At 43.1% G+C, this 15,470-nt stretch overlaps 1 protein-coding gene across 1 annotated transcript; it reads left to right on the forward strand.

Annotated features, from left to right (window-relative positions):
• The first annotated feature begins 695 nt into the window (after positions 1-695).
• Positions 696-14,965, forward strand: STX12 (syntaxin 12). Its single transcript, XM_059868844.1, has 9 exons — positions 696-858; positions 4,225-4,294; positions 6,029-6,128; positions 8,379-8,516; positions 9,453-9,496; positions 11,307-11,412; positions 11,837-11,909; positions 12,080-12,162; positions 13,540-14,965. Exons 1-9 carry the CDS (start codon positions 735-737, stop codon positions 13,627-13,629), a joined length of 828 nt encoding a protein of 275 aa, XP_059724827.1. The 5' UTR covers positions 696-734; the 3' UTR covers positions 13,630-14,965.
• Positions 14,966-15,470: the final 505 nt, after the last annotated feature.

Consider the following 15,470-nt stretch of genomic DNA (forward strand, 5'->3'; position numbering starts at 1 on the left):
CAAAATCCCTCTCCAACTTTCCTGGAGCCCCTTCAGGCACTGGAAGGCCACAATAAGATCACCCTGGAGCCTTCTCTTACTCTATTACACAAGTTTTATCCATGGCCCTGCTCCAAATTTACCATCATTTTGACCTGGTGTGGATGCTTCTGAAATTAATTTTTTTTTTTTTTTTTTTTTTTTTTTTTTTTTGTACCAAGCATATTTACACTTACTTTACGCACACATACACGGACTTCTTAAGATCATGCACGGCAGGAGTCTCAGGGGGGATCACATCGCTCTCTACAAGCCCCCAAGAAGAGGTTGTAGTGAGGTGGGTACTGGTCTCTTCTCTTGTGCCTGCAGTGAGAGGACAGGAGGAAATGGCCTTGAGCAGAGACAGCGGAGATTCACATGAGATTTTAGAAAAACCCTTCTGTCAGGTACTGGGCTGCCCAGAGAGATGGTGGAGTCACCATTCCTGGAAGTGTTCAAGAGGCAGGATGTCGGGCAGGATGTGGCGCTGGGTGATGTTTTAGTGGTTGAGGGGTTGCAATGGCAGTGCTGGGCGGACGGTGGGGCGGGATGACGCTCCAGGGGTGCCCGCACCCTCCGCCGCCCCTCACGCCGCTCCCCTCTGCCCTCACACCGCGCGCGCTCCCGGCCCGCCCCCAGCGCGCAGGCGCGGCGGCCGCGCAGGCGCGGGGCGGGCGGGCGCTGTCAGCGGGGCCCGCGCTCGCTCCGGCCCGGCCATGTCGTACGGGCCGCTGGACCCGCGCGGCCCCGGGGCGCCGCCGCCGCCGCCGCCGCCGCCCCGGGACTTCGGCGGCATCATCCAGACATGCAGCGGCAACGTGCAGCGCATTGCGCAGTACAGTGAGTGCGCGGCCGGGGAGGGACGGGGCGGCCCGGCCCGGCAGCGCCCCGGGGCCGGCAGCGCGAGGGTGCGGTGGGAGCCGGGCTGGGCAGAGCCTCCCCGGAGCGGTGCCGGGCCGGGCACACCGGGCTGGGCACACACAGCAGGCACCGGGCGCGGTGATGCCCAGCCCGGCTGCAGGGCGGGGTGAGCACTGCGGGCGTTGTCGGTCAGTGTCTGTCCCTGTCACCGAGCCTCCCCTTCCCCCAAGGCACCGGCACCTCGGGCCGCTCGCTGGCATCGGGTGCCCGCAGTGAGGGGCTCCGGGGGCAGCAGGAGCCCCGGGTGTCACCGGGCTTGGGAGCAGCTGCTGTCCCAGGGATCTCCAGTGGGCGTGGGAACGTGCGGTTCCCCCTCGCTGTGCTGCTCCCGGGCACGATGTCCCGGAGGACACGGTGTTGCACTTTGTTGTCATTAGAGAAAGTTACCGGTATTGTATGATAATCATAGAAATCTCAGTACTGATTGCTGAGTTGCTGCTCCTCAAAGCAGTCACATCCAGGGGAGTCTTTGATGTAATCCTTCCTAAGGATACAGGCTGTGCTAAAAATGACATTAGTTGTTCAGGTGCCTATGCTAGACCATGTTGGTTCCTCAGAAAGCTCGTGAGTTCTCTGATGATATAAAGCTATTTATGTTACTGAAAATGCTTTGCTCAGTCGTGTTCATTTCTCCTTGGTGTAGGCATTGCTGAATTGTTTCAAAGTTTTCCAAATAGCATAGCTTGTTGAGGTTTTTTCCCCTTTTTATTTTTTCTTTTACACTCCTTCTTTCTTCCTTCCACGAGATTTCTTTGAGCCTCCTGTTCTAAGCAGCTCAGCTTCTCTCTCTCATAGGACAGGCTTCTGCTGTCTCATGACCTGCAGCCGTCCTATCTCCATGCACTGCTATCTCAAGTTAAACAAATAGCCCTACAGTTTCACCGAGGTGGGTGGGAACACACAGAACATCTGACTTAATGTTACAGTAGTTAACTTTATTGCACACTGTATAAAAGCTTTCCATTCAAGCCAAGAGAAGAAGATATATTGAAGCCTTAAGGCTGTTCTCATTTCGCCTTTCTCTATAAGGGAAGGAGCAGGCAAACAGTGTGCACAGCTGAGTATTATTCACTTCTTTGGGGAGTCTCTGTGGAGTGAGCATTTCACACAAAATATACAGAAAACTGGTGACCTTAGCTAGCGAAACTGTTGTTTGCTCAGGTAGTGTAGCAGACTTGCAGCTACAGGAGAGATTGAAGTGTTTCAAGAAACCTTAGCTGTCAGATAGTGAGTGTGGGGAAGGCTCTACAGCCTGAAATTAAAGGGCTTGGAGATGGAAAGCTATTTACTGAGGGGCTCTGTGTGTTGGTGCATACCCACTATCCAAAGAATAAAGAGCTCCAGCCTCTTCCTTTCATTTCCTAGACACTTTTTTCTCTATTTGTGTAGACTGTTTGTGTTGCTGTTGGCTGGGATAAACTAAGCAAAGCAAACTTCTGAACCTGCTCAGGGCAGGACAGACATTGCCTGGCCTGGAAATGGAGCTGTGCAAGAATCTCCCCGTGCAGAGAGAAATAAGTCACAGAATGTCTGGACATTATGGCACAAATGCTGTTTGCCAAGTCCTCAGCAGCCACACACAGAGTGCAGTCCTTGTGCCGTTTGTCACCAGCTTGACTATGAATTTTTCTGACCTTCCTGTGTCTGACAGAGCTGTGAAATATGTGCAGATTTGCTTGCTGGAAGCCAAGCTCAGTATATGAGGAGTTGCCAACCAACTCCTCACTGTATAACCTAATAGAAGTCTGAAATTCTAGGTGAGAATACACTTGGTGGATGTAAAAGCTAATTACCAGCTAATTACTGATTAACTCCTATTGCTGTCTTGTTGTAAGCCATTGGACATCCCTTTAAAAGAAGTGGCCATTGAAGGGATCTGATGCTTCTCCAGCAAGACATTTAATCAAGTGCAGAGACTCCAGGCTGAAAGCAGAAGTTACACAGGAGGGTGTCTCTGACTTGGAAGAAACTCTTGTTAAAATCGTGGCATCATTCAGTTCCATTCAGTTGCCTGTGGAACTGTATTTAGGTGATCCTCCTTGGTCTTGCCTCTCACTGCATGATGAGATAGCCTAAATTTCATGATTGATTTGGGACAATCAATCTTTGTTCTGCTGAGCCCAGCACTTCAGTAATGATGATATCTGTGCTGCTGCAGAATATCAGTTTCTTGAGCTATCAGAAAAGAATTCTAAGGTAGAGGGATTGGGGAGAGAAAATGTACTTGCTTTTCAGGTAGGTTAATGGTTGGATGTGATTCATTGTGTGGTTTCATGATCATGAGTGCCTACACATAGAAAATAGTGGGAAAACATCAGAGATAAGGGAGAAGGATGTCTAAAATACCTCTCTGTGCTACAGCATGATTTCAGATTGACAAAGGCAAACTGTGAGGTGCACATTGCTGTCTGTTCTGTAAAGATTGTTTGTGCTAGTATTGTGAAAGCTTTGGACTGTCATGAGTAGAAAAAATCAGGTCTAGGGTGGGGAGTTTTGAAGCCAATAGCAACAATTGGCATTTTCTTTTTATTTTTTTTTTTTTAACAGAGCACTAATAAGTAAAGTAGCTTAAAAATAATGTAAAATTGGCAACACAGCATAATGAAGTTTTTCTGCAGCAGTGATAGCCTGAAATACTGAAATAGCAAGGCTGGTAGAAACAGCTCTGTTAGTTGGTCTGAAAAGGTTGAGGAAAAGGAGTGCACAAGCTCTGACTCCACTGACTTCTCTTGAGGGCATCTGTGCCTCATTGTCACTTTCTTGTCTGAAAGTTAGTTTGCTAGGCTGGATCATGTATAGGTGGGGATGTTTAAAATACACTTTGCATTTCACAGAACCCAGAACTGTTGGGTTTGGAAGGGACCTCTGGAGTTCATCTGGCCCAGCCCCTGCTAAAGCAGGTTCCCCTGAGCAGGTTTGAATATCTCCAGGGAAGGAGACTCCACAGCTTCTGTGGGCAGCCTGTTCCAGGGCTCTGTCACCCTCTCAGCAAATGAATTTTTCATCATATTTAGATGGAACTGCCTGTGTTTCTGTTGTGGCTGTTGTCCTGTCTCTGGGCTCCAGTGAGAGGAGTCTGGCTCCATCCTCTTGCCATCCACCCATAAGATACTTGTATATATTTAAAGCAAAGAATATAAGTGTTGCCTTACTAGGTTAAGTCAGATACTGAAACAAATTTAGCTTTTAGCTTTCTTTTGGGGAAAGCTAAAAGAATACACTCAAGAAGGAATAAAATGTTTGAACTTGTCTTACTAACTCATCTTGTGATCTCTTTATCTTTAGCTGCTCAAATAAAGAATTTAATGAGCCAGCTGGGAACCAAGCAGGATTCCAGCAAGCTTCAGGAAAATCTGTGAGTATTAAATGAGCAAACATTGATATAGATGTTCTTTCATTTCTGTCTTTGTTCTTAGGGATAGTGGGTTACTTGCTTTGAGGAGGTGCATTATTAGATAAATTTAATACAGTCCTGCAAACCCAAAATTACTAGCTGCATTAAATAGTTTACTGGAAAAATTAAGGTGTTTCTGCAGGACACTGGAGGAGCCATTCAAAACTGCTGTGTAAGAACAGTTCTTCCTCTATTGTTCTTCTATATAATTTTTTTATATTTTCTTTTAAAAGTAGCAGTACCTCTGCCATGCATTAGGATTAGCTGTCCTGTGAGGAGCAGTCATACTAGCTTCAGAAGAAATGAATGCCATACCAGGTATTTGGTGCTCCCATGACACCAGTAAGGAGAAACAGGGAGCCCCATAACTGGAGAAAAAGTAGCTTGTGGTACAGATGGATTTAGTCAGTATATGGCAGACAAAATGTCACATGTCATTTCAAAAGAATAATATGCCAGTGGGGAACAATGTAGAAGACATTTAAACAGGTGTAATTCAAACTGACCCCTGGGGAGACTGTACAGGGGTTCTCTGTGTCTGTGCACCTTGCAAACTTAAGGAACATAAATAGCATGTTATGGAAAGAATAATTTCTGAGGTCATCAAAGAAAACTTAAAGTACATTCTTCCACGTGACAGTACCTTGAATCTCTGAATGCACAATTATCCTGGTTTTTATAATAGTGATTTTTGGATAAGTACATGACTTGTGGTGAAAGATAGACATACCACATCTGAAGGATGAGATCAGAGTCCAGTTGGGAGAGAAAGGGATTTGTTCCTTGAGCTGCTCAGTTGACTCAATCTCTGTTTAATCAGTAGATTACAGAATTAATCACTGGTGACCAACAGATGCCTTCCCATTGAACGTCACTGCATAATCTCTCCTCTGTGGGGTGAGAGTGGCTGCACCCCACAAATTATCATCTGCCATACCAACTTGCCAAAATGCATGGATGGTGCTTTTAGTTTTCATATACAGCTTATACAATAATGGAGCCTGGATGCCCTGATTTGTGTGTCCATTGGGCCAAGAAAGTGACTTTCACTTAAGCATCTTGTACCTGTTGAATGCAAAAGAAATTGCCTCTGGTTTTAGTATTTTTTTTTCCTAATTTACAGTATAGGATTTATATAATTGTATTGGATTCTTCACAACAATAGCTTCATATTGCAATGTTGTTGGAAAACATAAAGGCTTAAGGGAAAGTATTGCAGTTCTTGAAGCTGGATTGTTCTTCTTTCTAATCACTGTTTTCCACAAAAATGAAGAATTTAATATCAGAGTCCATGTACTTTTATCAAATGTAACCAATGGAATTGGTGGTTGTCAAGTGAAGAGTTAGTTACTAATTGGTACCATAAGGAATTCACCCTTAAAGAGGGATTGCATTGTCTGAATAAAGTTGTTTCTCTCTTATACCATTGGAGAAGAAGGTAATTTTTTAAGCTACTGAATTACACTAGTTAGCAGGGAGCAAAGAAATTATTTGAATCTTTTTCTAAAAATGTCATCCAGAGTCAAGTTGATGTTAAAAAAACAAAATATGTCTCTGATCCTTTAAGTTGAAAAAAACTATTGTAAAGCTGTGTGATCTCAGAACCCATATTTAGTCATCATTCTGGATGCTAAAAGGCTCAGTGGCTGCTTTTTGGCTGGATCTTGTGTGACTGCTTTTGAACTTCTGTTTCAGACAACAGCTGCAGCACTCTGCAAACCGCCTTGCCAAAGAGACCAATGAATATCTGAAGGAGTTGGGGTCTCTGCCACTTCCCCTGTCTGCTTCTGAACAGGTAGGCAGGCAGAACTTTCTGGAATATTTCTAGATCACTCATTTCATGAAACTAGGGTAGACCACAATGTCACAAAGCCTGAAGTGGCACAGCTGAAGAGACAGCAGCCTTTTGCAGTGAAGGATGATGGTGAAGTACAGAAACTCATTAAGCTGGCTGCATCCTGGCTGCTTATATGACACTGGGAAAACCATGTTTCCCAGGAACAAATAGGTATAAAATTTCCCCACATGAGAATAAGAGGCCCTAAATGTGTGGGGAGAACTCAGTATGCAATTCTGGTTTTCTGAGTGAATTTCTGGAAAATAATCTTGTTTACAAGGTGCCTGGTGGTGCAAGGCAGTGATTTAGGGTAAGAATTCAGAGTGAAATGCCTGTCAGTATGAAATGTGAGCATGCCAGAAAGCTTTCCCTTCCATGTGATTTATTAGTGGTGGAGGGGGAGAAGCTGACTCACTGTGCTTATATTTGAGTAAAGGAAAATATGATGAGGCAAAGATTATGATTTTCTCTTACCAAATAGTAGTTCCTGCTCCCTGTGGGAAAGGGAAGGGACAGTCCTCTGCTGCTAGTGTCAGTTCACCCCTGCCTGCTTTTGGGGCGCTGTTGTAGGATGATCTGGGGATGTGGGTCAGCAGATGTCTTGGTCTAATTCTGCATTGAAGGTTTATATGCCACTTGGAAGCATGGCTGTGCTTTGCTGGTTTGTTCAGCAAATATTTTTCTGTGACGGTGTTCACATGGGTCCCAAGATGAGGAAAGAGATGAGAAAGTTGACTTTATGTTCAGAAGGCTTGATTTATTATTTTATGATATATATTATATTAAAAACTATACTGAAAGAAAAGATTTCAGCAGAAGGCTGGCTAAGAATAGAAAAGGAATGAATAACAAAGGTTTGTCTCTGACCAAGACAGTCTGGACAGCTGGACTGAGATTGGCCATTAATTAGAAACAACCAGATGAGACCAATCAAAGATGCACCTGTTGCATTCCACAGCAGCAGAGAATCATTGTTTACATTTTGTTCTTGAGGCCTCTCAGCTTCTCAGGAGGAAAAATCCTAAAGAAAAGATTTTTCATAAAACATGTTGGTGACAGTTGTAGGATGATCTGGGGATGTGGGTCAGCAGATGTTGTCTTGATCTGATTCTGCATTGAAGCTTTATATGCCACTTGGAAGCATGGCTGTGCTTTGCTGGTTTGTTCAGCAAATATTTTTCAGTTAATCTTCTGTGATGAACAAAATCCTGTCATGTGCATCTCACTGAATGCAGCCCAGGGAAAATTCAGTCAAAATCTGCAGAAGCTGGAGTCAGCATGCTGAGGATCTGCTCTGGAAGAAGGGTTGTTGCTTCCAGAGGGTTCAGATGGAAACCTCAGTGTATTAGGAGGCTGCTGTAGTGGCTTGTTATAGAAAAAATATAATTGAAAATGAGTTTTTTCCTTGAAATGATTCTTGAATTGGTACAAGCTCATTGCAGGATTGCAGTCCTGGAAATCCCATAATTTGAGGCAGCTGTTGCAAATCTCTCAATCAGAAAACAAAAACTGACCTAATGTTGTCCTTGGGACAAGCTTTTCCACAATTTCTTATTTCCCATTTGCTGGAATGTCACAGCACTCAAAGGAGATGTCCTGTGGAAGCTAAATAAATTGACATTGTAAAATGAGGATGAAAAGGATTATTGTAACTAATGTATTTGGAAAAAAGATAAACTGAAATGCTTATCAGGACTAAGGATGTTATCTGATCTGAAAACAACAGGCTTGTAGTGTGGCATGGTTGGGAGAGACCATTTAGGAGACTGGGACAGTGGGTGTTATCATTAGTTCTGGAAGGGTGGGGCTTCCTGTTTTTCTGATTTAAGTGTGAATTTGTGTGTATTTTGTTAAGTACTGGGAGGTTTGCTAAGTGAAGGAATGGAGGCATTGCAGGTAACTGAAAGGTATGTAGTTAAATATGGTGAATTACTGGAATGTAATTAGAATAAAAGTAATGGTGTACTCAGACTTTAGAACTAGATTAAAATTGGAGAGCCTTGTTGCACAAAGCTGTCCTGCAGTTGGCAAGGCATGGAGCATGGGTGTAAGGAATTAAAACATGGTGGGTTCTTGTTCTGACCACTGGCACCACAAGATCACTGAGTGCCAGTTCATGGTTGTTGTTGTGATGGCTTTTTAAGAGTCTGGCAGTCACTTTGGAATGAATGGGAATGTCTGAACTCTTGTTTGTGTTTGACTCCTCAGCGCCAACAGAGGCTTCAGAAGGAACGATTAATGAATGACTTCTCCACAGCCTTAAACAATTTCCAGGCAGTGCAGAGGCGAGTGTCAGAGAAGGAAAAAGAGACTGTAGCAAGGGCAAGAGCTGGCTCCCGTATTTCTGTAAGTATTTATGGGAATTTTGGAGTGACATTCTAAACTGAGAGTCTTCTGAGAGGTCTTGTACTTGCCTTCCAACCTCATACCTATTTACTGACACCTTACTGAGTGAAGCTGAGGCCTCACTGCAGTAGTTTTCCATTCCAGATGTTGGAATTAACTTTTTGTTTCAGTGTGCTCCAGTGTCAGTGTAGAGGAGGGAAGGAATCCTGGTAGTTGCAAATGTTGCAGAAGATGAGATGAGGAGTCAAAGCATATTGAAGAGCAAAGTATTGCAGGCTGCTCTTCACTTCATATCAGCCCTATGCTATGAAATTTGAGACTTCAGAATGAAGCTTACCACACCTTAAATTATATTTCAAATCTCACACTGTGTTGCTTTATATTCTTATAATTTCTGTCCTGCTAATATCTCCAATGTATGTTCACTGTTATGTTTTGACACACCCTTGTGGTTCCTAAGAATTCATAATAAAATGGCCAATGAAAGCATTTTTCTCCTCTTGCCTCAGGGCTTTCTGCTAGGTATGCATTCCTAATTTCTGCAAGGGAGCACATTTATCCATTGAATTATGCTCTTAAATTTTTGCTTCTTAATTTCTTCAAGGGAGCACATTTATCCATTGAATTATGCTCTTAAATTTTTGTTTCATGTTGGGGAAGGAGGTTACAAACATTGACAGCTGATCCAAGAACATGGACTGGCTGCTTTTGATCATTCACTTGCCTCTGATTTGCAATCTGAATCTAAAAATTAAATCTAAGGATGAAGCTAAAACTAATCTTACATAACCTGAGTTAAATCTGAGGGCTGCAGTGACAGTGGCATTCTCCAGGAACTCTCTGGACAGGATGTGCCTTGGTCTCCAAGATGCTGCTGGTGATTTTGTGCATGGTCCTGGTAGTGTGTGAGAGTGGTGACTCATTTATCTCTTCCAGGCTGATGAGCGGTTCAGAGAAGAACAGCTTGTTTCCTTTGATAGGTAATAACTTCTTGTACTCTTGAGGTTTTCACTGCATATAACTAAAGTTTTTATGGTGTGATCTATTACTGTAACTTGGGCCAGGCTCTGCAGGCTGAATGCAAAGCAAAAGGAGTTGAAAAGCAACTATTACAGCACATGTAATCTACTATGTAAATGCTGCATATGACACTATTTTATCCTCTTTAAGTACAAATTGTGTGATTACTACCCTGAGGGGAATAGTAGTGTCCTTAGGATGTGGCAGCTGGAGCTCCTGGTATTCTGGCCTGTAAACACAAGATTACCAGACAGGATTTCACTCACTGTGACTCTGTCCACATATTTAAATCATCATGGGTTTGGATGTTCTCTAGTAGCCCAGTTGGAGCTACAGCAGAATAGCAGATGAGGCTGCCTAAAATTCAGAAGTCCTGGACGTTGTGCACTGGCAAACTAATCCTGGAATGTGCACAAGACAGCATTGCTGTCACCTGTCAGACAGTTGTACTGCTCCTGCAGTAACAGTGTGCCTGTGTGGTAGATGGCTTTGTGAAATGTTACATCAACTCTGCAGTGTGGTAAAGAGAGCCTGAGCCCTTCCAGAAGTATCTGTGATTAATCTCTCCACTGGGCTGAAATCTGTTGGCCCTGTCTGTGTAAATCCTTTCACTTTCTGAATCAAGAGACCTTGCCTGCCTGTCTCATCCTCCCTCTGCAAAGTGCCCTTCATCTGCTCAGCTGCTTGCTGTGTGTCCCTTTGTTAGCCCTGGGCTTTCCCTCTGAGCCAGGGCTGAAACCCCAGGTGTTCAGTTCTGCAGCTGCTGGGATGGGTTTGTTTGCACACTCAGTGTGACCCAGAGATAAGAGATGATGGCACACAGCAGCTATTCCACAGTCAAAGCTGTTCTTGTGTGCTATGTGTCAGAAATTTCTGCTTTTGAGATCTGCAAACCCTATGGTCATCTCAGAGCTGAACTACTGGAATGGTCAGCTGTGTCTGACCTATTCATGGAGTTTATTTTCATTTCTTTAGGCACTTTTAAGACTTTAAAATTTACTATTTAGTGTTGTACCAAACACTGGACTGATACAATGTTTTGTGGCACACTTCTCTATTGAAAAGATGGAGATGTTGTCCTGGAAGAACATTCTAAGCTGAACATAGAGGTGGCTTTGTATTATAGATGCTGGCTCCACTCTAATTGATGTAACTTCTGCAGCAGTTGTGAAGAACCACCTCATCAGGGGAGAGGTAGACTGGGATGCAGAGTTACTTGAGTTTGAATATCTCTTTTGGTGTGTAATTTAATTCAAAGTTCCTACTAGACTAATGAATTAAAATGCTAAAACACTTTAGTCTTATCTCCAAATGCCAGATGGGTAAGAGTCTTTGAATCCAGATGTTTTTCAGGTGTTCTTCTGTTCTGTAAATGTGCTTGCAGGCTGCTCTCTATCAGAACTTTCACCCTGATTTCTCCCTTTTGGAGAGATGGTAAGAAGCAGGGAAGGTAGAGGTATTTTTTAAAAAAGCAGAACTGAAATAGGCAGTTTCTGCTGAAATGCTGTAGGTAACTGTTATATTCTAGAACAGAGTGTGCTATGCATGTAACTGCTTTCCAGTGCCTTCACACTGCCTGATCTGTCCCTTTTTCAATTGCTCAGGTTGTGACTGTTGTCACAAATTGGTCCTGTCCTTGAACACAGTGACAGGGCCAAGAACCTGGGGGTTGTTCTGTAGGAAACTCTTCAACTTTAACTCATTTTGCCATAAAATGCAGCATGGAAGTACCAATGCTCAGAGAGACACTGACTTTCCCTCTCTTTCCAGTGGGGAAGATTGGAATCAGATGCAGTCTCAGGAAGAAGATGTGGCAATAACTGAACAGGACCTTGAACTCATTAAAGAAAGAGAAACTGCAATCAGGCAATTAGAGGTGACCAATCAATCCTGCACAGTTAACAGCACTAGGAGATAAATTAAAGGATAATTAATGGGATGGGCTGAGGAGAGCTGATGGTGGAGGAATAGAGTTCCTCCTAGAGAGGGGTGATGCCAAGATAATCTGAAGGAGTTATATTTTCCCTCAGTGTTGACTGGTGATCCTTCAGATATGGCAGGAGCAACTCATGTTACAGTGTTCATGCTGTGCTAATTGCTGGTGTGATGAAACAAATATTCAGTAGCTGGAGCATTGTAGGCTCCCATGTTAATCCCAAATTGCACAGGTGGTAACATCAAGTCAGTGAATGCTGGTGCCTATTCTGACCCTTTGAGTGATGGTCAGAAGAGGTACTAAGTGAGGATTAGAAAATATTGTACCCAGTGTTCATTGTAACTTGTTAAACTGTTGTCTTCAGGCAGATATTTTGGATGTCAATCAGATATTTAAGGATTTAGCCATGATGATTCATGACCAAGGAGATATGATTGGTAAGTGCATTTGGACAATAAGGTTTTTCTTGATTCAGTTACATGTTTTGCCAGTTACATGGATTAAATTTTTCAGTATTTTGCATTAAAAGTATTGTATTTCTGGCTATAATTTTTAAACACTGAAGCTCTGAAATATTTTGCAATGAATTCTCCTGTTTTTTCCATAGATAGCATAGAGGCAAATGTGGAAAGTGCAGAAGTTCACGTGGAAAGAGCCAGTGAGCAGTTACAGAGAGCTGCCTATTATCAGGTAAATTCTGTGTGCCTGCTTGATTGTCAGTGTATGGTTGAGCACTAATGAAACAGGCAAGCAAGACACTGAGGACTGCAGCACACCAGACTAGTTATTAAAACCAGCTCATGCAAGCTGGCACTCATTCAGAATTGCCTGCAAGGAGTATATAAAGCACTTGAGTCAAAAACATGGTGTTGAAATTCACCTTCTACTTGAGAGTAAAAGAGTAGAAATAGAGTCTGGCACTCCACACTCTGCAAGTCTGTTTACCTGTCTTTGTTGTTGTTAGGAGTTAGTAGAAAAATGAGAACAAATTCTGATATTGTATCCAACTTGTAAACATATCAGCCAGGACTCTGACATGCAAAAATCTATGCCCAGACTCTGGTAACTTCTGGTGGCCAGGATTTGCAACACCCCTGTCCAGCTGCTGAGTTTCTATCCCAAAATCTGTGCTCCCTGTCCCATCAAACCTCTTGCAGTAGCTCTCACTGCTGTATGGTAGCCAGTGTGTTCTGTAGGTTCCTTTCACCATCCTGTCCCTTTAGGTCCAGCTTCTGTGAAGGGGTAAGGAGTGCAGTGGTCTAAGGTTCTGCTTTAGGCAGTCCCATTACTGCTGGGACTTTCACAAGAAAATACTGGACTCTTCCAAGCTGTTAAGTGGGAGGTGCTGGAGAGCAGTAAAACTCCAATGCTGTTGAGTGCAAGGCTGGGAATGTTGGTTTTACCATCTGGCAGCATGTAGTAGAATTCTCTCTCCATGGCTTCCTTGCCAAAGTTCTGAGGTATTTATAAATCTAAGTTTGGGAGCTGTTGGGCATGTTTTGCATGTGGGTTTTTTTTCTGGATGGAGAAAGAAGTGGTTATATATAGCTACCCTCAAATCCTTAGATGCCAAGTTAAAAATGTTTGGTGTATATGGATGGACTGTAGTTTCCTGTGATGAATAAAGTGAGAAAAGCTGTGAAATCCAAGTTCAGTAACTGTACATGAAATCATTTAAATTGTAGAAATACAACACCAAGCCAAGTGGCCAAGGGGAGATTGTATGTGAGAGCTGCTTAGGAGTTTGATTAGGAAAAAATCTAAATAGCTAAAAAGGTTTGGCCTTCTCTGAGACTTGTATTTTCCTTAAGAGAAGCAAAACCTGTCCCATTTTGACTTAGCTGCATCTCTTAGACCACTGCACTCCTAAAATTAAAACCATTCACCTGTTGAATCAACATGTTTAAGGAACATGTAAAAGAGTTCAGACTACAATGGTTGCTTCTCTCAAGTAACTGGGAGGGTACCAAGTGCTCTTGTTCACCCAGGTCAGTAACATGAATGGTAGCCTTGCTTTTTCCTCAAGTGTTCCTGGTGTCAGTGGCTTCTTTTCTCTTCTCTTATTAGAAGAAATCCCGGAAGAAGATCTGTATCCTGATTCTTGGCCTTGCTGTGGTCTGTATAATCATAGGACTCCTTATCTGGAAGACAACATGAAATATTCCCATGGGACCCAGTCTCACAGCTGAGATTTTTTCTGTCAGAGCAAACAGGCTGACTAGTCTTGGAGATGAATTGACCACCCTGAGAGAGCACAAGTTGGAACTACTTCTAATAATAGATATTAGCAACTAATGTGAAGATAACTAGTATAAGGAATTAGTGAACCATGGAGACAGTATTTATCAGTTTATATACAAATTATATTGTTTTATGTAACTCAAATCTCGTGGTTTTGCTTTCTGTAATGTGTTCTTCCCTGTCCCAGCTGTATGCTGAAGTGTGATCAATAATTGGAGATGTCTTGTTTCTGACAAGTTGCACAACTTCAACATTTTGTGTGTGTAGGTAACTTTGTTGGACTGGAATGAGAATGGCATTCAAAGACAGCCCCACCACCAAGTCCCATTATGTAAATCCAGCAGTTTCTAAAGTCTCCAGTATCTGCCCCATGGTTTTATTGTCTCCAAGTGGCTGTGGTTCTAGATTCTCTTGAAGAAAAGGATGTTGTCACAGATTTGAGAGGCAAGGAGGGTATGTGTGGATGATGATTTGAACCTCTACATGCTGGTCAGTTTAGCCTTGAGACTCAGAACAGTGTAGCTTAATTTTTTGGGGTGTGGTTGGGGTTGTTTTTTCACAAAATGCATCACTTGAGGACAGAATGTTCTTTGACTTAGAATCTAACAGTGCAATCTCCTTAGACAAACTAGCTGGTCGCTTGCTAGTGGACAAATAAATCTCTTCCAATGCTGACTCAAGCACTAAATATAAAAGGTTTAGCTGCTCACTCCCAACTTTTCAGAAGCTTCTAGGGGGAAAAACACTTAAAAATGAGGAAGTGGGCACCTAAGTTTACAAGCTAGTAAGATTAGTGAAGAGTTTTAGCAGAAATCTTGGTTCTGAAGAAGTGCTCTTGAAGCTCACTTGTGGTGTTCTAGTGAACATTGGGTACTTTCAAATTCTTTATGAAATAGAAAGTGCAGAAACTGGCTGAGTGAAGTGCTGGGATTTTCAGACTGGGGATGTGTGTGCAAATGAAAAGGATTGCTGGTTCCAGCTGATAGGGTTGGACAGAACAAGCAGGCACTCCCCACTTCAATGTAGCTCTGAACTGACACGCACTGAGGGAACAGAAATCTGTCCAAAGCCCAGTGGGGGTGGCAAATGCAGCATACTGACCCATTTTGTATTTAATCCTTCTTCCATGTCTCGTCTATAATAAAGTAAACGTGAAAGCTGGGAAGGGAGTGTTCTCCCAGTTGCACAGTGGTTTGCACTATTGCGCCGCCATTCCATCTAATAATCATCAATAAACACTTTTAAAAGCCTCTGTCAGAGCTCATTTCTCTTGCAGTTTAGACATTGGCACAGGTGTGTCTGCAGTTCCCCCTCGAAGCAGAGTAGAGGAATTTACATCAGCACAGTAGTGTTTCCTGCAGCTTTAGTTCTGTGCTCCCTGATTTTTCAGAATGAAACTCCCTCAAAATACAAAATTCATTTCACAAGGACATAGACAATACTTCTGTGCAGAGTCCTGTACAATAGCTGATTCCAGAGAAATTAAACTCATACCTCAGAGCAGCATTGGGTCAGCTCTGACTGTTTGCCTTTTGCTAGAACTTGGAGCCATTGGTGAGCCTGTATGATAAAATCTGACAAAGGAAGGGAATGCTGTGTTCTGCTCCTTTTTTAGAGTTTTCCTTGGAAATGGCAGGAGCTATTGATTTGTGCATGCCTGCTGCCAGGCACAGTCCTTTGGGTGTCACACTGCCCTGTAAGAACAAAAGCACTTCACTTCTGTTTGTTTGTTTAGGTCACCAGACCTAACCGGGAGC

This window comes from Haemorhous mexicanus, chromosome 27 (assembly GCF_027477595.1).
Source record: "Haemorhous mexicanus isolate bHaeMex1 chromosome 27, bHaeMex1.pri, whole genome shotgun sequence".
Lineage (NCBI taxonomy): Eukaryota > Metazoa > Chordata > Aves > Passeriformes > Fringillidae > Haemorhous > Haemorhous mexicanus.

Excerpts from the sequence above, each read along its gene's own strand:
- STX12 (XM_059868844.1), top strand. The coding sequence starts at position 735 with ATGTCGTACGGGCCGCTGGACCCGCGCGGCCCCGGGGCGCCGCCGCCG. Across the intron at positions 11,910-12,079 it reads TGACCAAGGAGATATGATTG|ATAGCATAGAGGCAAATGTG; the intron begins GTAAGTGCATTT and ends TTTTTTCCATAG. Across the intron at positions 12,163-13,539 it reads AGAGAGCTGCCTATTATCAG|AAGAAATCCCGGAAGAAGAT; the intron begins GTAAATTCTGTG and ends TTCTCTTATTAG.